The following is an 11,656-nucleotide window of genomic DNA, read 5'->3' on the forward strand; positions in this document are numbered from 1 at the left end:
TCCCCCCGCTCCTCCCCTTCCCACCTCCCCTGCGTGATGTTTGGTGCCTCTGCTCTGTCCAACCTACGCCCCCTCGTGGTTTATTTTCCAGGCCTATGTGCTTTGTGAAACAGCTGGAGATCCCTCAGTACGGCTACAAGAACAACGTGTCCACCAGCACGCCGCGCTCCAACCTGGCCAAGGAACTGGAGAAGTACTCTAAGACCAGCTTTGACTACAGCAGCTTCACTGACAGCAGCCACAGCAACAATGTCTACGGCAAACGGGCCATCGCACCCAAACTCCAAGGCAGGGACACTTCCCCTAAAGGATATGATGGTACAGACTGACGTGTTGTCTCTTCCCTTTACTCTGTTGTTCTGCTTTATTGTTGTTTCAGGTTTTCAATTTGATACATTTTGTAGGTAGAAGGATGAAAAAATGGTTCCAAATGTATTTGGCTGTCCCCAAAGGGGAATCCTTTTTGGATCCAGTTAGAACCCTTTTGTGTTCGATTTTGAACCCTCTGTGGAAAAGTTTATACATGGAACCCAAAAGGGTTCTACCTGGAACCAAAATGGTTCTACCTGGAACCAAAAAGGGTTCTTCAACTGGTTCTCCTATGGGGACAGCCGAAGAACCATTTTAGGTTCTAGATAGCACCTTTTTTGGTATATGTATGGTATATGAATTTTCTTTATTTCGGTCTTTTCTCCACAGATTCATTGTAGTTTTGTCCCTTGTTTCCAAACTCAGCAATATTTAATCTTCCCAAATTCTATATTGTTGAAATGAATGCATCTCCCTTAGCCAAGTTACGATAAGAGCATTTCTATGCAGTGGATGTGTTTATACTTGTGGATAACTATCCCTACCCCTGTGTATGTCCTTCAGCCAAGCGCTACTGTAAGAACTCCAGCTCGGCAAGTAGCACGACCAGCACCTACGCCCCCAGCAGCAGCAGTAGCAGCCTGAGCTGTGGAGGAGGGGGCGGAGGGGGAGGCAGTAGTGCCAGCTCCACCTGTAGTAAGAGCAGCTTCGACTACACCCACGACATGGAGGCTGCTCACATGGCTGCCACGGCCATCCTCAACCTGTCCACGCGCTGCAGAGAGATGCCCCACGGCCTGGGAGGAAAACCCCAGGATCTGTGTACTCGGGTAGGTTGTTAATTAACTACTTATACATATGTTAGCCTTTATAAACCCTTTACAGCTGATATCTTCATGTAAGGTGGAACACAAGTAAATAGGGTTGTGCATCATGCACCAATTCAGAGAAAGTGAGAGGATGAAACAGGTTTATTTCTTGTCATGGAGGTTGACTTTCAGCCAACTGGAAATATCCAAATCCTACTTGGCATCCTGTGCTTTACCATAGTCTATTATAGTATGGGTTAAACCTTTGAACTATATCCTACAACCACAGTCCCATCCCACTGCTAGAGGCATTTCCCTCCAAGCTTGTCCTGTCCTGCCAGGTAATGTGAGCACTGATGAGTGAGGATGATATGGTCTCTTTAGCCATGAACACTGGTGATCTGTTAAAGATATATCCACGGCTGTGTCTATGACACGGAGCTCAGCGAGACAGTTTTTTATTTCCCTCCTGGGATCAGACAGGGTAGATAGGAAGCGTGGTGGGATGGGATGGATCGGCGTTGACGTGCGCTGTGAGCCCAATATGTCATCAGGAGGCGATAAGGCGTCGGTAGTCCTGCATTATCAGCACGGAGACGCTGAGCCGGCAAATAGGAGAGAGAGGAAGCACAGCAGAGTACTAACGCTAGCCTGGCGCTAATGTTGGCAGCATGGTCTGTCTGGGGCTGGAGAGCCGAGAATAGAGGAGGGAAAAGAGTTGAGAGGAATGCATAGGGGAGAGGTGATGAAAGGATGGAAAAACAGAAGAGAAAGTAAGGGAGTAGAGGGGCATATTCAGTGTGAAGTAGAGAGGAGTGCACTTAGCTGGTAGAAGAGCCTTAGGCAATTAGGACTTTATCTCTTTCTCCCTTCCTCTCTGCCCGTCTCTGCTCCATAGGTGAGGCAGACAGGGAGGAGTTTCCTAGGCAGAGATGGACACAGGAAACGTCAGGGAGACTCTCAACCTTCTTTCATCTGAACACTTCCAGTCATGTCATTGCTTTTCTCACATTGTCTTTCTTTCCCCTATCTACATCCACTCCTATCTCTCTGAGTGAAAGTGAGGGAGACTGAGGAATACTCATGAATACTGAGGGAGAATACCTGGTTTTGTTTTAGGATCTGGAGGGGGCAGGTGAAAGTAATGTGGGGAAGCAGCTACTGAGCCCTCCAACTCTCTCTCGCCCACCTCCACCCAGCACAGCCCTGGAAACAGGGGTCGAGGGCTACCTAGGGGTCAGGTGATGATGCTGTGGTCCTTGAGGAAACGGGGGAAGATCTCTAAAGGGGCTTCCTCATCTCCCAATCTACTACTAACTAGACATCATGGGTCAATCACATTAGTACTGTCATACACACCCGACAGGTCCTTTATACGTAGACACAGATGCACACAGACAGCCAGAGCCCCATCCCTTTGGCTCCACGGCTATGACTGCTGAGCTGGTAACATATCACTGAGCCGGTTACATATCACTGAGCCGGTAACATATCACTGAGCCGGTTACATATCACTGAGCCGGTTACATATCACTGAGCCGGTTACATATCACTGAGCCGGTTACATATCACTGAGCCAGTTACATATCACTGAGCCGGTTATATATCACTGAGCCGGTTACATATCACTGAGCCGGTTAAATATCACTGAGCCAGTTACATATCACTGAGCCGGTTATATATCACTGAGCCAGTTACATATCACTGAGCCGGTTATATATCACTGAGCCGATAACATATCACTGAGCCGGTAACATATCACTGAGCCGGTTATATATCACTGAGCCAGTTACATATCACTGAGCCGGTTATATATCACTGAGCCGATAACATATCACTGAGCCGGTAACATATCACTGAGCCAGTAACATATCACTGAGCCGGTAACATATCACTGAGCCAGTTACATATCACTGAGCCGGTAACATATCACTGAGCCGGTTACATATTACTGAGCCGGTAACATATCACTGAGCCGGTTACATATCACTGAGCCGGTAACATATCACTGAGCCGGTAACATATCACTGAGCCGGTAACATATCACTGAGCCAGTTACATATCACTGAGCCGGTAACATATCACTGAGCCAGTTACATATCACTGAGCCGGTAACATATCACTGAGCTGGTTACATATCACTGAGCCGGTAACATATCACTGAGCCGGTTACATATCACTGAGCCGGTAACATATCACTGAGGCAGTTACATATCACTGAGTGACCGCCAGTGTGGGGACACACTGGGACAAGGACAGGGACATGGAGAGAGCTGGCTTGATATCCCTCACGTATGAGAATTAGCTCTCACATTTATTACATACCAGTGGTCGTTTATTATACATCTCAGTAGCTATATATCAGTGTATTATATATCTTAGTAGCTAAATATCGTTTATTATATATCTCAATAGCTATATATCAGTGTATTACATATCTCAGTAGCTAAATATAATTTATTATACGTCTTGGTAACTAAATATCAGTTTATTACATATTTCAGTAGCTATATATAATTTATTATAAATCTCAGTAGCTATATGTCAGTTTATTATATATCTCAGTAGCTAAATATCTGTTTATTATATATTTCAGTAGCTATATATAATTTATTATAAATCTCAGTACCTATATATCAGTTTATTATATATTTCAGTAGCTATATATCAGCTTATGATATATCTTGGTAGCTATATATCAGTGTATTATATATTTTAGTAGCTATATATCAGTTTATTATATATCTCAGTAGCTAAATATCTGTGTATTATATATTTCAGTGGCTTTATATCAGTTTATTATACATCTCAGTAGCTATATATAATTTATTATACAGCTCAGTAGCTATATATCAGTTTATTATATATTTCAGTGGCTTTATATCAGTTTATTATACAGCTCAGTAGCTATATATCAGTTTATGATATATCTTGGTAGCTATATATCAATTTATTATATATCTCAGTAGCTATATATAATTTATTATAAATCTCAGTAGCTATATATCAGTGTATTATATATCTTAGTAGCTATATGTCAGTTTATTATATATCTCTGTAGCTAAATATTGTTTATTTTATATCTCAGTAGCAACACTCCCGATTGCTCAGTTTGGCCGGGCCGCCAACTCTAGGAAGAGTCTTGGTGGTTCCAAACTTCTTCCACTTAAGAATGGTGGAGGCCATTGTGTTTTTGGGGAATTCGAATGCTGCAGACATTTTTTGGTACCCTTCCCCAGATCTGTGGCTCGACACAATCCTGTCTCGGAGCTCTACGGACAATTCCTTCAACCTCATGGCTTGTTTTTTGCTCTGACATGCAGTGTCAACTGTGGGACCTTATATAGACAGGTGTGTGCCTTTCCAAATCATGTCCAATCAATTGTATTTACCAAAGGTGGACTCCAGTCAAGTTGTAGAAACATCTCAAGGATAATCAATGGAAACAGGATGCACCTGAGCTCAATTTCGAGTCTCATAGCTAATGGTCTGAATACTTGTGTAAATAAGATATATGTTTTTTATTTGCAAACATTTCGAACAATCTGTTTTTGCTTTGTCATTATGGGTTGATGAGGAAAATGTTTTAGAGGTTGTAAGGTTGTAACATAAACAAATGTGGAAAAAGTCAAGGGGTCTGAATACTTTCCGAATGCATTGTATATCTCAGTAGGCATTTATCAGTTTATTATACATCTTAGTAGCTATATATCAGTTTCTAAGATGATCTTATATGTGTCTATCATTTGTCTACAAAGGCTGATTCTGTATTGTTGCCATATTGGCCGGAGAGTGATAAAAGTGTAGCTAGTGCTATGTGCGTTATACTCATTTTAAAGCTATGGTCCTTCCAAAGATGGCTCTGGAAGCACACCGCAGTACCCCAGCCTCTGAGCCTGGAACCCTATATAAGTTTGTTTATGTGCATCACAGATAAGAGGGTCAGGGTTTTTCTCCACTGGAACACAAGGAGAATCCAGCCTAGGGGGAGTGTCGTATGGAATCACTGTTAAAACGCGAGGAGAGGAGGAGAGGAGAGAGGATGGGAGGGGGTCGGAGTAAAGGATATTAATGAGGGCAAGGGAAAGGTGACAAATAGACATTACCCCTCCCCTCCTAACCCCTCTAAAAACACTACCCTCAAGGGAAGGATTCTACTGGGCACGTTTGCAGCAGATACAGTACATGGACATTCAGTTGGGTAGAAAAGGAAGGATTAGAGGGAGAGAGAGTGTTTTGAGTGATTATTCAAGCCTGCCTGTGTCCCTGTTTGTTCTGGTATATTTCTTGTGTTTTTGGTTGACTAGCAGCAGTCCCCCTGCAGCCACCCAGGATTGCCCTCCCACAAACCTCTCACCCCACTCTCTGTCCCCGTCCACTCACATCACATTCAAACCAGCCAGGCCCCAATCTGCTCCCTCTGGCTGTGGAGGTTATAGTCGCTCCGAGGGAGGGAGAGATGGAGAGAGCTGGAGAGAGATGGAGAGACAGAGAGAGAGGGTATACAGATTAGTGTAGGATCACTACATTTGCTCAATGTGCACTTGCCCTTTACTACTGATGACCATGTCTCTCCCACCAGTCACCATGCGTTTACTACTGATGACCATGTCTCTCCCACCAGTCACTATGCGTTTACTACTGATGTCCATGTCTCTCCCACCAGTCACTATGCATTTACTACTGATGACCATGTCTCTCCCACCAGTCACTATGCATTTACTACTGATGACCATGTCTCTCCCACCAGTCACCATGCATTTACTACTGATGACCATGTCTCTCCCACCAGTCACTATGCATTTACTACTGATGACCATGTCCCTCCCACCAGTCACCATGCATTTACTACTGATGACCATGTCCCTCCCACCAGTCACCATGCATTTACTACTGATGTCCATGTCCCTCCCACTAGTCACCATGCATTTACTACTGATGACCATGTCCCTCCCACTAGTCACCATGCATTTACTACTGATGACCATGTCCCTCCCACTAGTCACCATGCATTTACTACTGATGACCATGTCCCTCCCACCAGTCACCATGCATTTACTACTGATGTCCATGTCCCTCCCACCAGTCACCATGCATTTACTACTGATGACCATGTCCCTCCCACCAGTCACCATGCATTTACTACTGATGACCATGTCCCTCCCACCAGTCACCATGCATTTACTACTGATGTCCATGTCCCTCCCACTAGTCACCATGCATTTACTACTGATGACCATGTCCCTCCCACTAGTCACCATGCATTTACTACTGATGACCATGTCCCTCCCACTAGTCACCATGCATTTACTACTGATGACCATGTCCCTCCCACCAGTCACCATGCATTTACTACTGATGTCCATGTCCCTCCCACCAGTCACCATGCATTTACTACTGATGTCCATGTCCCTCCCACTAGTCACCATGCATTTACTACTGATGACCATGTCCCTCCCACTAGTCACCATGCATTTACTACTGATGACCATGTCCCTCCCACTAGTCACCATGCATTTACTACTGATGTCCATGTCCCTCCCACTAGTCACCATGCATTTACTACTGATGACCATGTCCCTCCCACCAGTCACCATGCATTTACTACTGATGTCCATGTCCCTCCCACCAGTCACCATGCATTTACTACTGATGACCATGTCCCTCCCACTAGTCACCATGCCTTTTTCCTCCCATTGGGAAATATTAGGAGAGTTATGTAATCACATCTATATAATAGGTTTTTGAGCCCAGTGTTGTTTTGCCTTCCTTCTCCCCTCTCTTTCCTTTGTTCTGTCAATCATTACTACTTTCCCTCCCACCCTCTTTCCCTGTCTGTCTTCTATCTCTTCCTCCAGAACCCAGACCTAGAGGTAGATGAGAACGGGACATTAGACCTGAGTATTAAGCAGCGTTTGGGGGATGGAGTGGGTGCAGTGCTTACCCCCCTGGAGCCCATGTCGCCCCAGCGCCTGATGCGCTACGGCATGGGGGATGACTGCTGGGACCTGCCAGTTGATTACACCAAGATCAAACGCATCGACGAGGACAGCAAAGAGGTACTAGAATGAGGAGCATGATGATGATGATCACTACTCTAAACTGTAACTCCTACTGTCGGATGAGGTTATCCTACCTTTAATGATAATGACTTTCCATAACATTAGCTTCACAGTACCTCAATATTTAAAGAACATTTAGACTTCAGCATTCAAATTTCCTCCATGCAAACAAACTGCATACCTGCAAACATTTTACATTTCACATAGGCCTTCATACAGAAGTCAAACTCCCCCTACTCTGCATTTCAGTAACACCCATCCATTTGGCATTCAATACAGTACCTATGGTTTTTCACATCTGTTCAACCCAAGCCATCTGTCTCCAAGGCCTTTCTGTTCATTCCTTTGTGTAAAAGACTCCAATTTCAGTTGAGGTTATTTTTAACACCAGCCTAGATCTCAGGTACATGCTGAATGATTGGAAAGTTATATTAGGAGTTCTCCAGGAAAACAATGAATTATTTGTTTATTAAATTTCCATCAGCATCTCCGTACAGCAGACAGAGTTGTCTGGGTTTATTTTGGATCATGTTCTCTGCCCACTATGTGTCTCTGCTATTGTGAATTATGCAAATAAATAGCTTGCACATTGTAGTAGAATCTATATAGCTCTTCTCATCAAAAGACTGTGTGACAGACCTGGGGTATTTTCTGTGTATTTTAGTATTTTCAAATTATGTGTCAAGAATCAACTTCTACTGGAAGAATTTTAAAGTATTTTCAAATACTTATTTAAAATATTATTTTCAAATATCTGGGTTAAATGCATGTGAGTGTATTTCAGTCATTGTATTTTAGTATTTTCAACTACATGCCAATACTTTACAAGTGTATTTCCAAATACATTCCAATATTCAACAATATTTAAAATTTTCAGTAATTTATCAGACGCTCTTATTCAGAGAGACTTACAATTAGTGCATTTATTTTAAGAATGCTAGGTTAGACAACACATCACAATGGTATCATGTACATTTTCCCTCAAAAAAGTATTTATCAGCTAAATCAATGCTAGTGGGAAAATAAGTGTGTGGGACGTTGTGAGAGTTATTTAAGATACTCGTCAAAGAGGTAGGGTTTCAGATGTTTTCCAAAGATGGACAGGATGTGCGCTGTCCTGACTTTAGGGGGAAGCTGGTTCCAACACTGGTGTGCCAGGACAGAGACGGATGACGGATGAACTTGCAGAAGCGAGTCACTGCTTTGATGTTTGCAGAGAACAGGGTGTTATCCAGGGTCACGCCATGGTTCTTTGTACTCTGTGAGGGGGACACCATGGAGTGGAGAGTTCTTGGAGCAGGAGGGCGGAAGAGCAGCTCCGTTTTGTCAAGGTTGAGCTTGAGGTAATGGGCCGACATCCAAGCTGAGATGCCTGTCAGGCATGCAGAGATACATGTCGCCACGTGGGTGTCAGAAGGGGGGGATATGACAAAGCCGTGTGACTTGGTGTAAAAAGAAAAGAGAAGAGGGCCTAGAACCGAGCCCTGGGGGACACCAGTATTGAGAGCATGTGCTGCAGACAGATTTCCTCCATGCCACGTGGTAGGAGTGACTTGCCAGGTAGGATGCAATCCAGGGGTGTACAGAGGGATGGTGCCAGGTTTCCCCCAATCCCGAGAGGGTTCCAGTCTGTAGTTTTTGAAGTCAGATGGGTGGAGTGCTGTTTTTTTGAGGGGAGCGACTCTGGCCATCTTGGTCAGGGAGTGGTCAGGGATGAGTTGATAAGGGAAGTAAGGAATGGGAGGTCTCCAGAGATGGTTTGGAGAAGGGAGCAGGAGATGGGGTTGAGTGGGAAGGTTGACAGGCAGCTGGACATCACTAGTCACAGGATTCCATCTGGAGAGAGAGGGGAGAAAGAGGTCAAGGCATAGGGGTAGTTCTGTGTGAGTGGGAACAGTGGACTCAGTAGTCTGAGTTAAAGAGGAGCGGATGTCATTTACCTTTTTTTCAAAATGGTTGACAGTCATCCACAGAGAGGGAGGAGGTGGAGGATTAACCTGTGATGGCTGCAATCCCGATATCGGGATCGATATGACAACTACCAGTGAAAATAGAGGGCGCCAAATTCAAACCACAGAAATCTCATAATTACAATTCCTGAAACATACATGTGTCTCATATCATTTTAAAGCTATTTGCGTTGTTAATCCCACCGTAGTGTCCCATTTCAAATAGGCTTTTCAGCGAAAGCACTACAAACGATTATGTTAGGTCTCAACCAAACCACAATAAGCACAGCCATTTTCCAGCAAAATATAGCATTCACAAAAACCAGAAATAAAGATTAAATTAATCACTAACCTTGAACTATCTTCATCAGATGACACTTATAGGACTTCATGTTACACAATACACGCATGTTTTGTTTGATAAAGTTAATATTTATATCAAAGAATCTGAGTTTACATTGGCACATTAGATTCACCAGTTCTAAAAACATCAAGTGATTTTGCATAGCCATATAGTTTCAACAGAAATACTCATCATAAATATAGATGATAATGCAAGTTATACACATGGAATTATAGATATACCTCTCCTTAATGCAACCGATGTGTCAGATTTCAAAAAAGGTTTACGGAAAAAAGCAACCCATGCAATAATCTGAGACGGCACTCAGAACAGTAGCCAAATTAGCCTTCATGTTGTAGTCAACAGAAACCAGAAAATACATGATAAATGTTTCCTTACCTTTGATGAACTTCATCAGAATGCAGTCCTAGAAATCCCAGGTCCACAATAAATGCTTGATTTGTTCGAAAATGTCCGTTATTTATGTCCAATTAGCTACTTTGGTTAGTGCGTTTGGTAAACAATTCCAAAGTCACAAAGCGCATCCACTATAACATGACGAAATGTCCAAAAGTTCCGTAACAGTCGGTAGAAACATGTCAAACGATGTACTGAATCAATCTTTACAATGCTGTTTACATATATCTTGAATAACGTTCCACCCGGATAATTAGAATGACTTCAGATGAGCGATGGAACGCAGGTGAAAGCATGGTCCACTCATGGCTGTGGTGACTATTTCTTGTGTCAATCGACCCCCCTTCACATTAGAGTCATCAGACAAAGTTCTATTGACTGCTGACATCTAGTGGAAGGCATAGGAAGTGAAAACTCATCCATATCTCGCTGAAATTTCAATGAGACCTTGGTTGAAAATCTGCCACCTCCTGAAAAAAAACAGGATGTGGAATTTCACAGGTTTTTGCATGCTATATGAGTTATGTTATACTCACAGACATAATTCAAACAGTTTTAGAAACTTCAGAGTGTTTTCTATCCAATATGAATAATACTATGCAAATATTAGCAACTATGACTGAGGAGCAGGCCGTTTGATAAGGGCACCTTTCATCCAAGCTACTCAATACTGCCCCTGCAGCCATAAAAAAAAGTTAAGGAGGGAGGAGAAAATGGAGAAGAGTTTTACAGGTTTTTAAGCGTTAGAAAGTAGCTTTAGAGAGGAGCGGGTGGAAAGAAGATAGGTCCTCTGGAAGTTAAATTTTTCTCCATTTCTGCTCAGCCTTCCGCAACCATGTTCTGTTAGCATGCAGTGAGTCACTCAGGCACGGAACAGGAGAGGAAGGTCGGGCCGGCTGGGAAGAAAGGGAAAGGGGACAGTGAGAGTCAAAGGATGCAGAAAGGGAGGAAAGTAGGGTCGAAGAGGTAGAGTCAGGAGGGAGAAGGATTTAGCAGGAAGAGAGGATAGGATAGAAGAGAGAGAGAGAGAGAGAGAGAGAGAGAGAGAGAGAGAGAGATTGTGGCAGCACATGACCATCTGGGTGGGGGCTAAGTGGGTAGGATTTGAGGAAAAATGGAGGGAATAGGAAACAAAGTAGTGATCAGAGACATGGAGGGGGTTGCAGTGACATTAGTAGGTGAACAGCCTCTAGTTAAGATGAGGTCAAGTGTATTGCCTATATTGTGAGTGGGAGGGGACTGGGAAAGGGTGAGGTCAAGTGTATTGCCTATATTATGAGTGGGAGGGGACTGAGAAAGGGTGAGGTCAAGTGTGTTGCCTATATTGTGAGTGGGAGGGGACTGGGAAAGGGTGAGGTCAAGTGTATTGCTTATATTGTGAGTGGGAGGGGACTGGGAAAGGGTGAGGTCAAGTGTATTGCCTATATTGTGAGTGGGAGGGGACTGGGAAAGGTGAGGTCAAGTGTATTGCCTATATTGTGAGTGGGAGGGGACTGGGAAAGGGTGAGGTCAAGTGTGTTGCCTATATTGTGAGTGGGAGGTGACTGGGAAAGGGTGAGGTCAAGTGTGTTGCCTATATTGTGAGTGGGAGGTGACTGGGAAAGGGTGAGGTCAAGTGTGAGGTCAAAAGAAGAATGGAGTGGAAATAAGAGGTGGAAATAAATGAATTAAAGTCAGGCGTCGGGAGTTTAAAGTCGCCCAGTACGATGAGTGGTGAGCCATCATCGGGAAATGAGCTTATCAAGGTGTCAAGCTCATTAAGAAACT

General features: G+C 43.7%; 1 protein-coding gene across 6 annotated transcripts in view; it reads left to right on the forward strand.

Moving 5' to 3' along the window:
• LOC112261970 (myelin transcription factor 1-like protein) overlaps nucleotides 1-11,656 on the forward strand; it is a 162,917-nt gene that overhangs the window by 130,208 nt on the left and 21,053 nt on the right. For all 6 annotated transcript variants that reach the window (XM_042330106.1, XM_042330108.1, XM_042330109.1 and 3 more), the window contains 3 exons: nucleotides 92-318; nucleotides 874-1,139; nucleotides 6,977-7,177. In XM_042330106.1, coding sequence (XP_042186040.1) covers nucleotides 92-318; nucleotides 874-1,139; nucleotides 6,977-7,177 — 694 coding nt within the window. The remainder of the gene's footprint in view (nucleotides 1-91; nucleotides 319-873; nucleotides 1,140-6,976; nucleotides 7,178-11,656) is intronic.

Source organism: Oncorhynchus tshawytscha, linkage group LG11, assembly GCF_018296145.1.
Source record: "Oncorhynchus tshawytscha isolate Ot180627B linkage group LG11, Otsh_v2.0, whole genome shotgun sequence".
NCBI lineage: Eukaryota > Metazoa > Chordata > Actinopteri > Salmoniformes > Salmonidae > Oncorhynchus > Oncorhynchus tshawytscha.